The sequence below is a fragment of the Ixodes scapularis genome, unplaced genomic scaffold (genome assembly GCF_016920785.2).
Source record: "Ixodes scapularis isolate PalLabHiFi unplaced genomic scaffold, ASM1692078v2 PGA_scaffold3__209_contigs__length_174095766, whole genome shotgun sequence".
Taxonomy (NCBI): Eukaryota; Metazoa; Arthropoda; class Arachnida; order Ixodida; family Ixodidae; genus Ixodes; species Ixodes scapularis.
Window position 1 is genome coordinate 131,886,762 of NW_024609868.1, and position 21,204 is coordinate 131,907,965.

At 45.9% G+C, this 21,204-nt stretch overlaps 1 protein-coding gene across 4 annotated transcripts; it reads left to right on the forward strand.

Moving 5' to 3' along the window:
* Window positions 1-478: 478 nt before the first annotated feature.
* On the forward strand, window positions 479-15,087 carry LOC115322499. 4 transcript variants are annotated; one of them, XR_005715762.1, is made up of 6 exons: window positions 7,262-7,328; window positions 8,430-8,493; window positions 10,652-10,820; window positions 11,719-11,840; window positions 13,640-13,758; window positions 15,066-15,087. XR_005715762.1 is itself a non-coding variant. In XM_040212404.1 (4 exons), exons 1-4 carry the CDS (start codon window positions 7,269-7,271, stop codon window positions 11,834-11,836), a joined length of 411 nt encoding a protein of 136 aa, XP_040068338.1. In that variant the 5' UTR covers window positions 7,262-7,268; the 3' UTR covers window positions 11,837-11,973. The 4 variants fall into 4 exon arrangements, 1 of the variants encoding a protein (XP_040068338.1); XR_005715763.1 differs by lacking the exons at window positions 7,262-7,328; window positions 8,430-8,493; window positions 15,066-15,087 and adding an exon at window positions 479-586 and having other exon boundaries at window positions 13,640-13,742; XR_005715764.1 differs by lacking the exons at window positions 7,262-7,328; window positions 8,430-8,493; window positions 15,066-15,087 and adding an exon at window positions 479-586 and having other exon boundaries at window positions 10,714-10,820; window positions 13,640-13,742.
* The last annotated feature ends 6,117 nt before the right edge of the window (window positions 15,088-21,204 follow it).

Genomic DNA, 21,204 nt, shown 5'->3' on the forward strand with positions numbered 1-21,204 from the left:
ATATGGTTCAAATTAGAAACATGCTGTGCGTCATCGAAATCCACTAAATCATTCATTTCCAGAGACTTTGAGCGCATGAGAGGCGTACACTGTAAAAAATGACCGTGAAATAAACAGTCACCTGACCGTGAACGCCACGGGGCCCCCACCGTAAAAAAAAAATACGGTATGTTGACAATGTTTTTCGAGTGAAAAGAGTACGGCGACGGAGGAAAGAAGAGGAACGAGAGAAGGTACGGCGACGGAAGGAAAGAAGCTGAACGCCCCAAGCGAGGCGCGCTACACACTCCGCACCACGCTCCAGACACACGCACGGCACGCACGTGATGTGTTGGAGGCCTTCTGCGCCTGCGTCGTCGGGCTGCTCTCCAGTTCGCGGCTCGCGCCTTGACCCTCGCCCACAGCCCTCCCCATCGCGCTTTCGCCTTTCACGCCGTTCCCCACGTCGGGTCGCCATCTTTTGTTTCCCTAAGGAAGAAAACAAAGCGAGGAAAGTTTGCGGTAGGGAGCACGACCGTGGCTACCAAGACGGCTGACGGCGCAGTACCCGAGGCGTTTGGCGGGCCCGATAGTAAACGAACATAACGTGAGTATCATTTTGAATATGAATGTGGCAAGCACGATCCGATTCTGAGAAAATTAATGCCCGTGGCCGGCAAGATCGAGAAAGAGCCGGCACCGACAAACCGGCAGCACGTGCGTTGACGGAGTGCATCGCTGGCCGGCTGGCGATCGTCGTTCGCGCTCCTTTTCGGGAAGGGAGCACAAGCGATTGAGAACCAGCCAAAGATAGCTTCAGATTAATACTGCACATTCTCGCGATTTGTCGGTCTTAGCTCTTTTCTCTCGCTTTAGTGAGGCGACGGCTTGAACAACCATGTTTGTTTGCCGTGTTTGTTCAAAGGGGTCAACCACGTTGGTCGAATATGTGCGTCATTATGACAGCCACGAGTTCGGAGCGCGGCAGATTCCATGTATACACGCAACTTGTTGTTTGCAGTTCACTACTTATGTAGGGCTCAGATGTCACATCTTACGGTTTCATAAAGGTCAACTGCGCGCGAGTGGACCTCGGCTCGATTTAACGGGTGACGTAAACTTAAACTGCGGCGTGCACGGATGCGTTCGCGAGTGCTCGAGTAGGGCTCAGATAGTAACTCATCTTAGAGAGCACATCGACAACGGGCAGTCAGTCAGTTGCCCGTATTTTAGCTGTGACAAGTCGTTCACTGCGAAACCTACGTTTGCGTCTCACCTATCAAGAAAACATGTAAAATCAGCCCAACAAGCGAGCGGTTCTTCTGAGCAACAGGCAAGCGCCTTAGGCGCAACCAGTTCTTCAGGGCAACAGGCAAACGTGTTAGTTGCAACCGGTTGTCAGAGCAGTGCTTCTCCAAAAGATGCAAGCATGGAGGGTGCTAACTCTGTAGGTGGCACCCCTCAGTTTTCACCGTCTCCAAGTGAGTTAAAAGAGTGTGTCGAGTACGATCTGGCTCTCTTTTACCTAAAGCTAGAATCTAAGTACTGCTTACCTGCTTCCACAGTTCAGCATTTGTGGCAAGAAATCGAAAACCTGCATGGCTCGAGTAAGCAGTGCATGTTTAAAGCCTTGCATGACAAGTTGGAGGAACGCCTGGGGACGGCTGATGCTAAAGAAATTGTTGCGGATGCAAACAGTCACGATGTATTCAGCAGTCTGAATGCTACCGTGTTCAATAGTGAACACAAAAGAAGAGCCTACTTTAAACAAAAGTTTTCATACGTCCAGCCAGTGCAGATTTATCTTGGGCGTGACGGAAACAAGAGAGATCGCTCATTTCAATATGTGCCAGTACTGGAAAGCTTAAAAAGCCTACTGCAGAATGGTTCGCTTGCTGACTGCATTCTTAACACGTCTTTAGATGACAGGGACGCGAGCTACATGCAAGACATATCAGACGGTTCAGCCTACAAATCAAATCCTCTCTTTAGTACTGGGCTGCCAACTTTTAAGCTACTGCTGTATCAGGACGCTTTTGAGGTTGTGAATCCTTTGGGATCCGCAAGGAAGAAGCACAAACTTGTTGGTGTCTACTTCACTCTTGCAAATTTCAAAAAAACACAGCAGATCTACCAGAGATCACATTCAGCTGGCTCTTCTTTTTGCTGAGAAAGACATCAAAACTTTTGGAATCGAAAAAATTTTTTATCTTCTTTTACGGGACCTACTCGATCTCGAATTGAACGGAATTCTTTTTGAAGGTGTGCACGTCAAGGGGACAGTCGTATGTATCCTCGGAGATAACTTGGGATCTCACTTTATCGGGGGCTTCACCGAAAACTTCAGTTCCTCCACTTTCATTTGCCGCTATTGCCTACTCACACGAAAAGAGTTCAGAGAGGATCCGTGTCGGCTTGGTGAAAAAAGGACTGCAGAAAAGTATGATTTGGCAGTTCAGGAGGTTGAAGAGACTGGGTCGTCTGTTGAAGGGGTGAAATCAAACAGCCCATTTAACAGTCTGACATTCTTTCATGTATGTGATGCGGGACTTCCTCCTTGCATAGCACATGACCTTTTTGAAGGTGTTGTTTCATACGACCTTCTCCTTTTCATAAAGCACTTTACAGAGACATGCGAGTGGTTCTCATTGAAATACCTGAACTTCAGGATAGCATCTTTCAAGTTCTTGGGCTCTGACACAACTAGCAAACCCTGTGAAGTAAACATAAAAGGAAATAAGTTAGTTGGTGAAGCTGTTAAAACATGGAATTTGCTGCGCCTGCTTCCTCTGTTTGTTAGCCATAAAGTTGACACTAAAGATCCCATCTGGTGCCTCTACCTTACCTTAAGGAAGGTGGTTGACATTATCTGCGCTCCCAAAGTAAATGAAGAAATGGTTGCCTACTTGCATGTGCTAGTTGAAGAGTACCTTGCAGACCGCAAAGAGTTATTTCCTATGGCACCTCTGAAACCAAAGCACCACTACCTGCTTCACTACTCCACGCTCATCACACAGCTTGGTCCACTAATAAACCTGTGGACGTTGAGGTTTGAAAGCAAACACTCATTTTTCAAAAATTGTGTCAGACGCCTGCAAAATTTCAAGGCACTGAACAAAACCCTTTCTGAACGACACCAGCTGTTGCAGGCATACCTGCACTCTGAGGCATTTTTCGATCCTGACATTGTAATGAAGGCAGGAATGCCTTTTCTAATTTCAACTTACTCGGAAGCTCTCCAGAAATGCTTAGGCAGTTTTAACTTCACGTCAGAAGACACCATGGTTACAAATGAGGTTTCATACAAAGGGACATCCTACTCATTTGGTGCCTTTGTACCTACCTGCATGGACAATGAGTTGTGCTTTGGTGAAATAATGTTGCTGTTAATTCATAACAGAAATAATCTCTTCACTGCTGTGAAAGTTTATAGCACAACATATTTGCCACATTTGCATTCATATGCAGTGCATGCATCAGAGCAGTTTGCATGCATGCACATTGATCAACTAACGGATTATTACCCACTACCTGCGTATAAGGTACAGAATGCAATGATGATCATCCCAAAACACTGGGTTCCTTCGTAGGATGCAGGCCGTCAAAGAACAAATAATTGCGGCCTTGCCAAACCTGACCTCGGGTGAGGTTGAGAGCGTCCTCAACAAATTTATGAGCCTTGGCGTAGAGTGCCCAAATGACCTCAACTTTCTGACTGAGGGAGACCTCGCAAGCATACTCAAACCAATCCAAGCCAGGAAACTCGTCGCCTACCTCAAGCCACAGAGTAAGTACAATATTTTTCTACTCAGACTATTACTGGCAATTATATTATGTATTGCAGAGCATATTATGCTCTGCAATACATTATAGTATATAGGGTTCTGTGTTTTTGGAGTTTATCTTTTTTTTTTTTTAATTTGGAAAATGTTTTTCGAAGTTTTATTTTTATTAAAAATTCAATGTTCTTATTTTTTTTCAATCTTCAATTCTACAATATTTTGATATTAATTTCACAGTATTTAATCAGAAAAATTACAACAGGAATAAATAATAGTCAGTGAAAGAAACATCAAAGAACGCTGACAGAAATTTTTATTGTATAAAATATTTAAATAGAGCACTGCCCTGCAGTTCAAAACTTGGATGTATTACAAACAAGCCTGATGTAATAAACACAAGCATACAGTGTTTGTATTTTAGTGTAAGTGCTTCTGTCCCCAAAACGTATCCTCACTATCACAGATACTACAGGAATGTGCTGTAAACCGGGTGCAAGGGAGAATGTTAAAACTTCAGCTTCTCGCAGCCACTCCTCCCATGAAATCGATGGGAACATAACACCCACTGTGACAGAAAAAAGGCCGCCCTTACTTCCTGCAGAAGTCAGAAATGGTACAGTCTAAACTCAAGACAAGGAAAACCGCTAATAGAGTCGGATGCTTAGCTCCTCCTGTCGTCACCGAAAAATACATTATCCTCGTCAACGTGACGCATCTCCTCAAGGCTAGTGGCCTTTCGCATTGATCAGGCATAGGCAAAATAACTAAAATTTGTTTGCCATCGTGACCTCCAAAATCAGCGTTTTTCAGAAAAAATCCGAATTGACAAAAAAGCTTTATAAAAAGTTTTAGCTGCGAGCGTTTTTTTGGGTTTTATTAAATTCATTCGAAAACATGGAACCCTAATTATATATGAACAAGGCTCAAGGGCTTATTTGCTCAAAGTGCAGTTAAGTCGGACCACAATTAATATGTACCCAAGTCTTTGGTAGGTGCCAAAAGTACCTACTCAACTCCAACACGGCTGGATGCACATTAGCTGCTGGACACAAGGTTGCATTCCCTTGTGAGGATCAACCTATTTGCTGACATACTATCATTCTTGTGACACAAACTCTCAGATTTTACTTTACTCACATCTTAGTACTTCCTGCTGCTCATCTTCCAATCTCCCAACAAATCAATTAGCTGGCCGGTCAACTTTTCCACTATCTGGAAACAAAAGTATTGCAGATGTGCCAACACCGAATGGAACCAGACGCCAAACACAATCGACGCCTAAATAAACAGACTGCATTTTCGGACATACTGTGGTTGTGACAAGTGAGAGCCTGTGTTCCGCAGGTAATTTAATCCAGATTAACAAGTTTGGCGACAATTAACTGCAGCAGCGAATCATGTTCGGTGAACTTGTGGGAGAGCAGCTTTCTCGTCGAAACATTCTGGTTATGCTTAAAGGAGCTGTGCAACAATTTCAGGGCTTTCTTAAATAATTATGGAAGTTGATGCCTGACACTTCTGAAGTGAACTACAGAAAACAGATTTTGCCTGGATACCCCAGTTTTATTTTAAAAAATGAAAAAGATCTAGGTTTTTGCCGCCTCTCAACTCGTACGTCGTCTTCCAGGTCACGTGCGCAGTGACGTTGATGGGGTAGGTGCGGGGTTCCGGAAAAGTTCTCTCTTTACAGTTGTCAGTGAGAAGCGAGAACTCATCCGCTCGCGACCTCGTGACCACGTGCTGGCGGGCGCAGCGCGAACACTATGGTGAAAGGAGGAAAGTCTCATCCGGGTCCCGCCATACCTGACCGGCCCTGTCCCCCTCCGCCTCCGGCTTCTGGCGGCTGTTCGCGGGAGCAGATAGAGCTCACGGTTCTGTGGACCTAGGATAGATTGTGCCACTAAAACTCCGTATAATAAAAGTTTTGTCGATGATACCAGGTTTTTGACGCATTTATATATATGTTGGAACGCCAAGATTTATAAAAAAAGTTACCTTTTATCGAGCAGGTATTCGCACAACTTGCTATCTTTTTACAAGATTCCCCATTGACATCATGCCGCGTGTTTCTCATGGCCGCCGCTCGCGGCTGCAGGTCGGTGAATATTCTAAGTTTTGCCTCGCTATCATGCGGCGGAATCGCAACATTTCGATGAAAGGAGATGTGTTTTCTGTCATTTGTGACAAGGTGAATATCAAAAGTAAAAGATCCCAATTCTTCCAACGTTAAAATCGTTGCACAGCTCCTTTAAAGAGCCCAGGACGCCAAAATTCAGAGGTCGGCATTTTAGGTCACCCTCACTCACCCTCACCCTCAGAGCCACACTCACCTAAGCCCCTCACTCACCCTCACAGCTACATTCACCTCCAGCACTTCACTCACCCTCATCCTCACAGTCACACTCACCTTCAGCCCTTCACTCACCCTCACTAAACCTCACGGCCCTCACGCACTCGTGGCCCTCACACCCCTCACACACTCATGGCCCTCACGCCACTCACCGCCCTCATGCCCCTCACCGCCCTCACGGCCTTCACGCACTCATAGCCCTCACGCCACTCACCGCCCTCGCACCCCTCACGCACTCACCGCACTAATATTCTAAACTTCCTGTTTTCTTAACCCTTTATGTAGATGTCTCCGACAGCAAAACTCCAGAACAGTTTGGGGCTACATCTTCTGAAGCCAGCACCTCATCAAAAACAAGTTACCATGTCGACTCAACCTGGGCAAACAATTTTGACATACAGTGGAAGGAGATGCCGCCAAGGTTACAACAGGCCCTAAAGGAAAACAAACGGCCTTTGCCCAAAGATCGCAGGGAAATGGTCAGACTCATCATAAAGACGTCAATGGAAATGTGCCCACGGCCACTGAGGAAGCAGCTGGACATGATTGCAAAAAAAGTGGTGGACCAGTACCCATTGTCTTTCAAAGATGTCTTGGATGGAACAGTGGTTGGAACAGGACATGATTCTCTCCTGAACCAGCTTCTTGCCAGGGTGGAAAACGTGAGACGTGAAGACACGGAAAAGATAGCAGTGCCGACGCACACAAATCGAAAACAGAGGAAAGAGTGTAGCTACGGGTGTCAGAGCAGTTCCCCAGGTTACACACTTGAGGAAGAGCTGGAAATTAACAGCGACAAAGAGAGATTGCAGGCAATGTTTCGTGAAAGGTCGGCCAACACCGATGAAGTCCTTAAGCTCATGCGATCAACATATCCATTGCAACGTAGGGACATTAACTCTGAAGTGATGCCAATGAGAGAACTGTTGTGTGCATGGCCCTTCTTGTTCGTCCCTTCTGGTCTCTTCTGTCACTTTAGTGCCCTATGCAGTTTCGATATTCAAGACAGACTAAGGGAGTCGCTGCAAAAGAAGAAGGATGTAGTTCTCAAACTAATGAGACTGGACAAGAGGACAGAAAATGAGTATACCAAGCTAATGGAAGACATTGCAAAAGCTGGAGACAATGCAAGTCCAGAAGCTGGGTGTTTGGCACTGATGATACTACTTGTGACATGGTTCGGCGAAGAGAGGGACTGCCTCATTCTGAGGAAAGATGTGAGTGGTAGCATTTTATTTTCAAGCCTGATCTACTCCAGGTCAGAGTTCCTGCTAGCACTGCACCCAAAATGTAGTAAAGCATTTGTTGCTTTTCTTGTTGCATACAGCTATTTTGAGAGCTTAATCATTTTGACAGTATCTACAATCTTAAGCACTCTTGAATTCTTGGACCATTTCTTCTTGCCTTTGCACAATAACCTAAAGTTGTTACCTGCCAAAGCATGTTGCATTGAACCTAATTTCTTTCCTAAAGCAAATTGCTAAGCACTGAATGCTATCCAGAATGGCACATTGTCAGAGTTTGTGGTTTTGCGAGGAGGAATATCTGATTAAAAATTGTTTAACCACAACCATGACAATTTATCATTCCTAAGTCCAGAATCTCTTAAAAAAACCACTAAAACAAATTTTTTTAAACAGCGTGGTTAGGGCACATGTGTCAAAAAAGTAATTTTATGCGAAAAGAAAAAAATATTCTTTAGAGCAATATTGATGGCGTGAGGCGCAATTTATTTGATTGTCACCTCCTTTCCACTCGCTTTTTCTCTCGGCATTTCAGGCACGTGAAGGAGAGGTGGATCGGCTTTGCATTTTATTTTTTAAGCCTCGACGTTGAGGTGGAGAGAGTGTATGACCATTTCACGATGTCATGAACTTTGCGCGCAGAAATTAAAATAAATATCACGCGATAAATATTGCTCTAAACATATTTTCGCATGAATTTATATTGTTGACGTGCGTGTCCCAATCAGACTGTATAAAAACAAATGTGTCAGAGCAGTTCCCCAGATTAAACACCTGAGGAAGAGCTGGAGATGAACAGAGACAAAGAGAGATTGCAGGCAATGTTTCGTGAAAAGCCAGCCAACACCGATGAATTCCTTACGCTCATGCGTTCAACATATTCATTGCAACGTAGAGACATTAACTCCGAAGCTATCCCAGTGAGGGAACTTGTGTGCATGGCCCTTCTTGTTCGTCCCTTCTGGTCTCTTCTGTCATTTTAGTGCCCAATGTTTTCAGTGGCCTTGTAAGAATTAGTGGTTGTGGAAGTGGGGATTTGTTTTAACATAACCATGTGACTTTCAATTTTTACAGCCATTTCTAACTGCTGCTGAAGTCGAGGAGGACCTGCCACTCTCTCCTTGCATTATAGCACTGGGTATGTTTATGACTAGATTGTATCATTATATGTACTACAAATTAGCCCTGTCCCCGAACTAAGTTCCAGAAGTTCAAGTTCTAATGTTACAACTTGTTATTAATGCAGAAGTAGAATATAAATAAAAATGGTGTTTGGCGTTTTTGGTTTAAAGCAGTAAAAGTGGCAACTTAATTTTTGTAAATTCAGTTTTAAACGAGAAAGGTCAGTATTTCAGGCCACTATGGCAAGCCAAGAGGAGACGGGATATGTCGTCGCACTTGACTGAGTAGTCGACTATCTCACCTACGTAACTGTGAAGTGTTCTGTGGGTGGAGGGTCTGCAGGACAATACTCTTTAGGGAGTACTTGGGTTTGTCGTGGATGCAATCTGCATTCATTTTGTGGCTCAGTCCTTGTGCATCAAATTGGTGTCGTCTTCTAGAAGCCAGATTTGGAGTTTTTTGTTGTTTGTCACGCCCTTTGATTTCCGCTGTTTCTTTTTTATGGGGAGGGGAGCTGTTTTAACACCTCCTCAAGCTTCTCTCTGGTTAGTGGGAAGCAGTTTTGATAATCCTATAAATATGAAGAGCAGAAAAGTGCCAATAGTTACGCTTGTGAATTTCACAGTTTAGAATTTTTCGTCATCCTTACAAAGTGCTAACCAAGGTTATGTTTGTCATGTCAGGAATTATTGCTGCGGATATATAATTCAGATATCTGTCTAATGTACTGTGTTTTGGAGCGACCTCATTGAAAAATGGAAGTAGTCGATGTGTATTCACCAAAAAAAAAAAAACGGTAAGCTTTCATTTCTAAAAATGTTTGCCGATAAAACTGAAAATGTATGTCCGATCTTGGAATACGCGGGGTGCGTATGGGACCCATACAGGAAGCAGCAGGTTGCGCAAATTGAACGGATACAGAATCTGGCACTTCGGTTTTTTTTTTCTGAGTATAGGCGCACAGAGTTAGTTACGGCAATGAGAAATGAAGTGCGGCTAGATTGTTTAGAGAAAAGAAGGAAAGTGTGTAGATTAAAGGAATTATACGCAGTTGCTAATAATGGATTGACAAAGATTAATTCTGAAGTGTACATTTTACCTTCAACATCACGCTCCAAAAAAACAAGCAATACTAAAGCAATTGAACCCTACCAGTACAGAAATGATGTATTTAAATACTCTTTCTTTTGTTGGACTATTATTGAGTGGAACACCCTGCCTGAGCAAGTTGTCAATTGTTGTAGTCCTCAATTATTTGAAGCACAGCTGAATCAATTGTTTGGTTAAATTTTGCATGTGGAAATGTTTTTGAGCATGCGTGGGTTGCTGCAACCTACCTGCACTCGCCTCATACGGTGAGTGCATGATTGAGTTATTTCTGTGTGTTGTTTTTTCCCCTCCTGTGTAGAACGACAGGTCCACAGTATTTCAAATAAATAAATAGATAAATTTCCAAATAAAAGCCAAAAGAAGTATGTCAAATCCTAGAACAATAAAAACCTAAAAACACTGATATCTAAATATAAAGCAGGTCTCAGAGTTTAAATCAAATACAAATCATTTGAAGTGTTTCACATGTCTGTCGGACAATTCATGAAATCTACAATGGCTACCTATAGCCCATAGCGACAACACACATTTCCGAAGTTGCTAGAAGTGACAAATCATTCGATTTCTTTGCAACCAATAGAAGTATGTGCTAGATGTAACGATACAGCGAGTATCCATGCGAATGCGGTGGTCATGTGCAACTGGGGAGGGAGAGGGCCTTCGAGGTTCCTGTTCAGTTTTGGTGGCACATGTCTCCCCTCCACTAACCAGTGAACATTTGCCTAGGTGCCTTCACAGGCCATCCTCTCCCTTTCTGGAGTAGAATTCTGACTGGCCTACACTCAAGCAAGCTCACTCATAGTGGAGGGAAGGCAAATTGAGCCAAGGATCTCATCTCCTGTCGGCAAAAAGTAATGTTGGAAGTGCTTCGAATGTGGGGGGGAGACCGGCAGTGAGGGTGGGAGGGACGAAGCTGGGCCCCTTCCCTTCTCCCATTTTGTTTTTACAATTATTTGAAATGTCCACGATCTGGAGGTGCAGCCCAGCCCCATTGTTCCAATGCCTTGTCAGCAACTCTACTTATCTGAATGTTTACTATTTTCTCATTTTTTAAACTTTTGTAGGGGATGATCTGTGGACTGCCCACGAGTACGCACTCAGCATTGATGGCAGGCTCATGGTTCAGAAGATACCAGACGTCCCTACGGCATGGGCTGCACTCTTCGCGAGCCACTATTGCTTTAACATCTGCTACGCTGAAGGCCTGTCATCGACCCTTGAGTTCCTTCAGAGGTAATTTCCTGTTCTGTGATTTTGGTATATCTATGTGGATGCCTAGTAGGACTCCATACTTTTTATCTATCATTTCCAGGCTTATTGTTCCTATCGAAATAAAGCAAACACCTTGCACATTTACTGTCATGAAAGACATAGAGCCACAGTTGGTACCTTCCTTCTCATTTGTGAAATAGAAGAGCACATATCTCGCTGATTGGAAGGCTGTCCCAATTGCTTCCGCCAGCTCCAAACAACTATAGCTCCCACATCCTGCACCAATGCTGCACTTTTTATTGAAATTGCACCCGAGCAGAGTCCACAGATCGAGCAGTCAAACAGCTTCAATTGCATGTATGCATAGGCCAGTGGTCTTGGTATTTCATCAGGCAGCTGGACTGCATTGTAATAACAAAGCTCAGAAATCAATTTTAGGGAAACATTTAAGCACAAAGCTAACACTACCTCAACCTGGCATATAAAGGTGAAATAAACAAGAAAATAAAAAAAATAGAGCTTACCTTTCAAACGGATTTGCCCCTTCTGACCATTGCTAACATGTCATTTTAACGTGCCCATCTACAACGAAACAACTCCAGCAATATTGCATATTTTGATATGCTCCCGCTTCTCACTGAAACGTTTTTGTATACAAGCTTAGTGTTTGGTCCCACCTATTATAACTTGTGGGTCCTCAGGTTAGGAGAGCTGCAATAGGGGGGCATGAAGAGATGCATGCGGCTCACGAGCCGCAGTTTGTCCCCTCCTGATATTCTCTTTACTAAATATTTGACTTTCTTCTAGTCTCTCCCTTCGGTCATGTATACATATGTGACACATATGACTAAATTGACTAACTTTTCAGGTTACCAACTTGGATGAAATGTTTCTTTCATGGCACTGATGCTTATTGCAGAGGTTTCCTGAGCATGAACCCTGACCGTGGCACCAGAGCCAAGCGCTCCAAGTCGGAAGTGAACAAGAAAGTACTTAACCTGGTCAAGAAAATAGCAGAGCTGGAGTGGAATGTGTGAGGCTGTAAGTATGATTCACTACAGTGTTCACTTAATAAATGGGAAGTGGACATGAGACTTATTTTGAAGAGAAGCAGAAGAAGGTGAAATAATTCAATGAGCGTAAGAGTCCACTGTCACTAGAGAGGAAGAATAATTCTCAGAGATAGCTAGATGCAGGGATACATTTACCACTAACGAAGAGTATGTGAAGGTTTTGTAACAGACCACTTAGCAAACTACAAGCATTACTCACTGGTATAGTGTGTTTTTCTGCCAGTGATGGATTTACAAAAAAAAATGCTCTCACTTCAATTTTTGCAAAAAAAAAAATTGAATTTGGCGCTTGATTAGTACTTCTCATGAGTCGGCCCCTTTATCAAATTATCTGTGCTGGATAGCAAAACAATGATATCACACAGCTTATTTTAGAGCAAAATTTCCGGCTGTAGACAGGTACCTGGAAAGGTTAGTTCGTGAAATATTAAAGGCAATTTTGCAACTGTTACCCGTCTGGGAGGGGATGTGATGAGGTAGTTTACGATAATGGTTCTTCATTGATTCTGGCGAATGAGTGTTCGCCATCATTGTTCGCAGAGTCCCACCCAGCTTGTCACCATTCTGGGAATAATGGGATCACATAACCATCACCAGTGTGTGGTCACCTGACCATACTGCAAATAGTGAATCGGTCATAGTCAGATGGTCACATAACCACACACACCATACATCTGAGTGAGCCCAACACATTCTGACCTTTCATAGCTTTTGTGAGCATAATCAAGCTTGCCTAAATGTTTTCTTACCTTGTTGTGATACTGCTCATGCCTACATTTCACCACACATTACTTCATCCCATTATTATAGAAAGCAGTGAATAAGACCCTGCTTCATGGCTGGACCATCAGAGTGGGCTTGAGCAAATAATCAAAATTTATTGCTGCTCTGGGCAATATACTACTCAATTTTAATTTTGTAAAATTGATGCTGTGCTTTCAAGTTTGGGAATTTTTGGCATTATGTGTGGTCTGTCCAATCTAGTTAGCCACCACCATTGGGCGCACTCTTAACCATACACTTGTGCACCACAAAGAGGTGGTACCCACAGGTTTCACACTGATTCTGCATATCTCGTCTCGCTGTAGCAGAGGCTCATGCTTGGGAAGGAAAGTTGTCATTTAAACATATGGTCCACATGTCTTTGAATAGACAGGGAAGTTGAGAAATGATAATTTGAAAATTCCAAGTTGGTGTAAGATTTCAAAAACCAAGTCGTTTGCTAGTACAGGGTCTCCTAAAAAGTTCACGCACTAACATGGCCCGCAGATTTGAACATGTATATTATTTAGTGCATGGATTAAATGATGGAGATGTTAGTATTGTTGATAACAGTGTGGACATATCAAGTAGTCATATTCCTTGAACGGATATATTACTAGTTAAATTAACATGTTAGAATAAACATAAAAATCTTTGTTAAATGCAATTGTTGTGAATAACTATATTACAGAATTTTTTACCCTTAACTCGACACTAGTGGTAACACAGGGGTGGGAAAGGAAAGCAGGCATTGTCTTCTAGTTTTGACAGGCAAACAGATGTATCTTAATGTAGTATTCATAACAGAATGAATAAGAAGTGTGCTTTCAAAATCCAAAACTTCCTTTTGTTGCTTAAAAATATATTTTTGGCTGGCCCAGAAGGTGCTCCGAAATTACTCTGACCGTTTACATCACATCAGCACTAGCTTGGAGTTACTTTCCTTGATTTTTTCAGTCTGTGGTTTTCTACTCATTCTGTTCTGTTTGAATATGTCTGTTGAAGGTCGGTCATCTTATGTGGGAACGAGGCATGCAACATGGGGCTCGGGCTCATTCAACACAAGGTCTTGGCACCAGGAAGATTTCAGCAGCCATAAGCAATGGCACTTGGGTCCAAATTTGGTGAGTATGATAATGATCGAGCACCCAGCTGCTTGTGTGAAAAAAAGAATGGGGGGACACTTATGCTCGGCCTTAATGTATGACACGATGGCGGAAGGGCAGGGGGTGGAGGAGGAGAGGGGAGGTGGGGACAAGGGCAGGGAGGGCAGCAATGGGGAGGGGGGGGGGGATCCTATGATCCCTTGCATGCACAAGGGATCGTGGCGCAAAACATTGAGGGGTTTCTCGACATGCCGACGCTGGACGCCGGTTCTTTTGCTGCATTAACACTATTGGGTTGAAACATAACTTACCTAGCCTCACTTAAAACTCAAGCATAGCTTTACTACGCTGCCTATAATTACATGAAAAAATGTCTATGTGATGCTAGAAATGAGACATGGTTAACATGCAGTCATATATTTTAAGAGAAATGATACCACACTAGGTATAGTGCATCTTATACATGGCAAATATAGGTCGATGAAATGAGAAGCATGTAAGTAGCAGCTGCATCACAAGCTGTCCTTGTTTAATTTGGATATCGTCTCAAATTGAAGTGCTGAGCACACTGCTTTAACCATTTGTTTATCTGAAGTGACACTAGGCACAGTGCACAGAGATTCTATTGCCAGCTAAGCCTGACGTTCGCAGCTCGCCCTGATGCAACCGGCCACGACTATTCATATCTCTTATGGTGTGAACATGTCAGAGAAAGATTAATGATGCCTTTTCATTACTGCACGGTGGCAAGAGAATTGCAGTCCCTGGTGGTGGAGAAAGACTAGTTCTACGTTAGTGCCAACAAGAGTCAAGCAGCTTAACTATCGATGAAGAGGGGGAGTAAATTTCTATGTGTGCTGCTTAATTAATGTCAACCCCTGATTTTGAAAACAAACTCACTCAGCTCTTAAGTTGAAAAATGTCTAGTAAGTAAATAGTAGGCTTTCCCATAAAATAGCTGTATTTTTGTGCAGCACTCTCTGCCAAACTTTGTGCATATCCTCTCATTCATTTGCCCAGGTATATAGCGGCTGTGCTGGGATACTGAAATGGTATTCGAGAAAACCAGAATACATATACTACATGGCTAATATATAGCTACTGAGATATAATGAAGTTTGACTTGATTAGCAGAAGCTAAGCTAGAGGGGGGGTTCAGTTGTCACATAAAGCTTCTTTCAAACATTGTAAGCAATATCAGCATCATTAGTTTCTTTGCACAGTGAATAAAGCGTGGCTAACATTATACAACATATCTGTTAAATTGCTTCTATTTTGGCACATTTATATATGTTATATTGATAACTGGTTTCTTTCTTTTCCAGATCAGAGGGTATATGGACCTGGGTCTTCATCATCCAAGTAAATAAATGTTCTGTTTTTATTTCTATCCTACACATAATTTATGCTGTGTTCTGGCTTAATTGCATTTGCATGTACATACACAACGATCGCATTGCAGACATGAAGACCACACTACAATTACAATAAACAGCATGCCACATATATTGCAGGCACAAAATGGCTAACCTAAGGAGACTTCATGACCCATTGTTTGATTCATTGTCTGTTGACCAGTAGTAGGAAGTAAATCGAAGCAGCAAAACATGTGCGGTGAAACGCTAAGCATGTCGTACAATGCGGTGGGAAGATGATAGAATCCGACAATGCTTACTTTTGTCGAATTTTGCATACTTTCTGACATGTTGTACGAAGTGCTAGCGCTTCATTGTGCCAGCATTTTGCACCTTCAATTTACTTCTTACGATGGCCAACTGGCAGTGAATTAAACGGTCAACAATTTTACGGTGACCATTAAATTAGCAGTCAGTTGACCGGCAAATAAACTGCCACCATGCCGTGATCTTAGCGGCAGTCAGTAAATCTCGTTTACGGTCTGTTCAGCATCGCCCCGTAAAATTAACGGTATCTTTTTTTACTGCGACCGTTTAATTTACTGGGAGATGACGGTCAGGCAGTAAATTTGAATTTACGGTCTCCCGTATAAATTACGAGAAGTTGCTGGCAGCCAGAATGCCAGTCAACTTACCGTAATTTTGACGGCCCATTTTTTACAGTGTAGTAGTGCACTAAAGTTACCACTCGTGGAGCAGCTACAAGGCTAGCGTTTGCGGTAGGGCGCCCATTCGATTTTTCCGTCCCTTATGAGCGCCCGAGCCTTGTACCTGCTCCACGAGCGGTGAATTTAACGCACTACAGCGCTCCTCACGTGGTCAAAATCTTTCTAAAAAATGCTGATTTGGGGGCTTTGGATGACGTTGAGCAAGATTCTAATTGGAAGTATGTGACAATTTTCCCTAATTAAAAATCGAATTAATAAATAATACTTAATAGCTGACTGATCGTTACGATTATCCCCACATATACCATGTTTCCTGGCCGAATCACTCACCTGCACAAAACGCACAAATGTATCATTCACAGCTTTTTTTATATACAAATATGTAAAAAAGAGACTATATATATATACACTGTAAGAAGTGCTGTGATTTTTACATTCCGGTGAACGTAAAAATGGCAGAAATTCAATCGTTGTCCGGAAGCACAGTCCTATGCCTGTAAGTGAGGCGCGGAGGCGAAAGGATAAGCGGAAAACAGAGGAGGAGGGGCAGCGTCGGTGGTCGCCACGGTTGCCACCGGAGCAGGGCGGTCACGTGGGAGAGTCACGCGGCCATCGGTTCGACGCATAGAGTTATTATAATGTACGCTAGATGTTCAAGTGGCGCTAGTGTGCTGACGCAAATTGAAGCAGACAGCAAAAAGTCCAAAATTGACTTCCGGTAATGCATTCCTATGGGAAAAAGTGAGCGCATTTGCTCCCTGCGCTCGATCGTAAGAGCAAATATCCCAAATAATTCGCACGTACTAGGCGCATTGGAACATTTCTGAGTCAGGCCGACGAAAAAATTGGTCAGTTACGGCGTTTTTCTTTCAAATTCATCGCATTAAAAACTGTGCTAAAACGGCTTCGTACGTGTATTTATGTGCACTGTCGGACACTGTTAGCGCGAACACGACGTCGGCGCTTTTCAGCATGAGGGATACACGTGCCAAACGAACGAAGAACATCTGGAAATTAAGGGAGACGGCAAGAACCACGCAGTAACACTGGATCAGTAACTACCCGTCCATGTCAAAATAAATTGAAGGCAACGTACTCTATTCCGATTTTAAATAAGTACAGTTTTATTCTTTCTGCTCTGAGCGAAGATGATATTCGTTTTACGTTCAAAATATCACCCGCACGCTCGAAATCTTTGAGCACAAGTGCCCGATAAAAGCTGCCCGGCAGAGAAAACAATACGAAGAGACACCTTTCATAGCCCACAGACTTTATTCTCTACGGTTTGAATGTTTTAGAGCGCAGCTCTTAGGGGCCCGTTCCCGGCTTGAGCGGCGTCGGCGTCGGCGTCGCCGTCGGTGTCGGCGTAACCAAGGTCACCCCAAGGTCACGTGACCCCCCAAGGTCATCCCAAGGTCACGTGACCCCCCGAGGTCACTTGACCCCCCTCCTTCAAGGTCACGTGACCCCCCCTCCCCGAAGTCACGTGACACCCCCCAGGTCACGTGACCCCCGCCGAGGTCACGTGACCTCCCCAATGACGTCACCGTCACTGATGACATCACTGGCATCCGCATCGTCATCATCATCACTGATGACGTCACCAGTGACGTCACTGATGACGTCACCGGCATCCTCATCGTCATCGTCATCATCACTGATGACTTCCCCGGCATCCGCATCGTCATCGCCATCATCACTGATGACGTCATCAGTGACGTCACTGATGACGTCCCCGGCATCCGCATCGTCATCGTCATCATCATGGATGACGTCATCAGTGACGTCACTGATGGCGTCATCGGAATCCGCATCGTCATCGTCACCGATGACGTCATCAGTGACGTCACTGATGACATCATCGGCATCGTCACGTGACCCCCCAAGGTCACGTGACGATGCCGATGATGCCATCAGTGACATCACTAAAGGTCACGTGACCCCCCAGGTCACTTGACCCCCCCAGTACCCTTCCCTCCTCCTCCTCAAGAGCTGCGCTCTAATTCGGTGTTACATGAAGTTTTAAACGGCTTTCACTTTTTATTCGCTCATACGCACGACCGGGTCATTTTCACGTGACCCCCCCAGGTCACTTGACCCCCCCAGTACCCTTCCCTCCTCCTCCTCAAGAGCTGCGCTCTAATTCGGTGTTACATGAAGTTTTAAACGGCTTTCACTTTTTATCCGCTCATACGCACGACCGGGTCATTTTCATATAGTGACAGGACTGGCATATTATCAATATATAAGCGTCACCGGAATGCTGGCAAGCCTTGAACACACTCCATATTCCTTTCGATTGTAATTTTGCTCTGAATCGCCGCTTATTTTTACATACGCACTGCGGAACACACGTTTGGGATTGAAATGTAGCGAAGTTAAACATCGCTGACTAATGAAGAAAAATGCGCTAACTAAACTAATTACACTTTTACAATGTTATTCAAGGTACATACTATTCGGTACGACCCAAATAACAAAAACTATCCATGTTATTTTCCGTCGAGGAGACAAAAAGCCGCCTCGGTGGCTCAGAGCAATAAAAGAAAGAAAAAAAAGAAAGCTTCGGTAGTTCCGAGGCGAGAGCGCCGGCCTACGGATCCCCAGGTGGCGGGTTCGAATCCCGACCGAGGAGCCCGCAATATTGCCGCGCGCGCAGCTGGCCAAGTAGGCAGCGCGCGCGTGGCCTAGCGGTTATCGCGCTTGCTTTCCACGCTGAAAGCCAGGGTTCGATTCCTGGCCGCGGAGGCGCATTTTTGTTGACACTGTAATGTGATGTTCTCGTGAATTCGAGAGCCGTCTTTGCTGATTCGAGGTTAGAATGTTCCACGCGCCGAACCTTCTACGCCGAACGATCCAGAAAGCCACGACGGTACATAAGGGATTCCGCAAGGCGAGCGGTGTCAGTTTCGCCCCAGCGTTCGACTCTGCTGCTACGCCGACTTCGACGCCCGAGACGCTCTGTTATTATCTTTCGTACCCTGTTATTTTTGGCACAAATTCGCCACATTAAACGTTTATTTCTTTCTGTTTACTTATTGTTCTTTTGGTCACCACCCGTGACACTTTGGTGGAGGTGCGGGGTACCGCATGCCCGTGCAGCGTTCCCCTCCCAGGGCCCGCAGTGCAAGCCCCATTCCAAGCCCGGTGAGAAGACCACTCAACGCGGAACCTGAAACTCGGACCAGTCGCCGCACCCAAGGTCTACCCCCGGAACACGGACTTCTGCCACCCCGGACCAGGCAGCCAACGAAGCCGACGATGGACAACCAGTCGTCGCAGAACCCGTCCGCCGCCGCCGTCGTATACCTTCACGTCGCACCCCGGACTCCGACGCCATTCCCAGGGGAGGTCCACGAGGACGTTGAAGATTGGCTGCAACATTACGAACGAGTTGCTCGCCATAATGCATGGACTCCGGAGCAGTGCCTTCAGAACGTGTACTTCGCTCTGGAAGGCACGGCACGCACCTGGTTCGAGAACCACGAAGCGTCGATTTCGTCCTGGAAAGACTTCCAGGCGGAGCTTCGACGCACTTTTGCAAGCCAGCAGCGACGTCAGCGTGCCGAACAACTTCTTCAAGCAAGAAGCCAAGGGCCAAACGAGAGCGTCACAGGTTTCGTCGAGGACGTTCTCCACCTCATGAACCGCGCCGACCCAAACGCTTCAGACGAGAAGAAGCTGCGGTTCCTGATGCGAGGGGTGAAAGAGACCATCTTCGGAGGCCTTGTGCGGAACCCGCCTATCACCGTCCAAGACTTCATCACGGAGGCAAAAAACATCGAACGTGCCCTTCAAGCACGGGCCTCCCATTACCAGCGACTTCCCGGCGTCGCGGCCCTCTCGACTTCCACCTGCAACAGCCCGGACCTTCGCGAGATTATCCGGGACGTCGTGCGGGAGGAAATCAGGAAGCTGCTACCTCCTGCCACAAGCGCGGCTGCGCCCTCAGTCGCCGAGATTGTCCGGGAAGAACTTCAGCAGGCGCTGCAGCCAGAAGTTCTCGCCAGCGCCGCTCCTGAACCACCGAAGCTGAGCTACGCCGCAGCTACCCGACGACCACCGCCCCCTGCTCACCCGTATACGGCGCCACCTCGACGTGAACCTCTAGCGCCGCAGTATTCCCGACGCCAGGAAGATCGGGCGTACCCCTGCCCAGAACAAGCTGCGCCACGAAAGACCGACGTGTGGAGGACGGCCGATCGACGCCCGTTGTGTTACCACTGCGGTGAAACCGGTCACATTTACCGTCGATGCCCCTACCGACAACTGGGGCTGCACGGGTTCCACTCGAACGACCCGCGCCCAAGGTACGACGAACGCCCTCGTGACATCGAGGAGTACCTTCGACGTTTGCCATCTTCAACGCCTCTCCGCCGTGAGTCCCGCTCACCGTCGCCTAGACGTTCAGCGTCTCCAGCGCCACGACCCCGCCGGGAGAGCCTGTCGCCCTTGCGTCGCCGGGAAAACTAAGTGCGGCAATGCCTGGAGGTGGCGTTCCCGAAAACGACCGTAGTACAGAGCCTCCAAGAACGACGGAGCGCTCCCACTCTCTCGACGCTACGGATCAGAACGACGTCCCTGCATCGGTGTCCAACAACCTAAACGTTATAATCGACGGCCACGACGTATCGGCACTTGTGGATACCGGAACAGACTACTCAGTCTTGAGTGAGAGGCTCTCTCGTCGCCTGCGAAAAGTGACAACGCCGTGGGAAGGCCCTCAAATACGAACCGCCGGTGGGCACCTCATCACACCAGTCGGACGATGCACTGCTCGCGTCGAGATCCACGGTGAGACGTGCCCTGTGAAGTTCGTCGTTCTGCAGGACTGTTCGAGGGACGTTATCCTCGGAATGGGCTTCCTCTGCGAGTATGGTGCCGTCATCGACCTCAGAGCAAACCGGCTAACTCTGCGAAAACCTGTTTCACCACCGGAGGAACCCAAAGCGACGTCATCCGCGGTCCGAGTCCTCGCAAATCACGTAAACTTACCGCCGCGGTCGAGTGTTTTCGTACCTGTCGGGATCACCGAAGCTTTAAGCGGCGAATTTCTGCTCGAGGGGAGCCTCCAGTTGCTTCTGGGTAGAGGAATAGGCGTCGCAAGAGGGGTAGCTGAACTTCAGGGTGGCCGCACTGTGGTCCTCATGACCAACTTCCGAAACGAAGCGCAACACCTCACGAAAGGGGCAGCCGTTGGCCACGTCGAGGAACTCCGAAACTCCGCGGAAATCGCCGCCATTGCTGACGAATCCTCGCCACCTCAGCAAGACAGTACGTCGCCAGCACAGCTCGACATTGACCCTAAGCTTCCGGGCCCGAAACGACGTCAGCTGATTAACCTCCTCGCCGAATACCGCGACTGCTTTGCGACGTCGTCG

Coding starts and splice junctions, on each gene's coding strand:
- LOC115322499 (XM_040212404.1), top strand. CDS start 7,269: ATGATACTACTTGTGACATGGTTCGGCGAAGAGAGGGACTGCCTCATT. Junction 8,494..10,651: donor TCCTTGCATTATAGCACTGG/GTATGTTTATGA, acceptor AAACTTTTGTAG/GGGATGATCTGTGGACTGCC. Junction 10,821..11,718: donor ACCCTTGAGTTCCTTCAGAG/GTAATTTCCTGT, acceptor TGCTTATTGCAG/AGGTTTCCTGAGCATGAACC.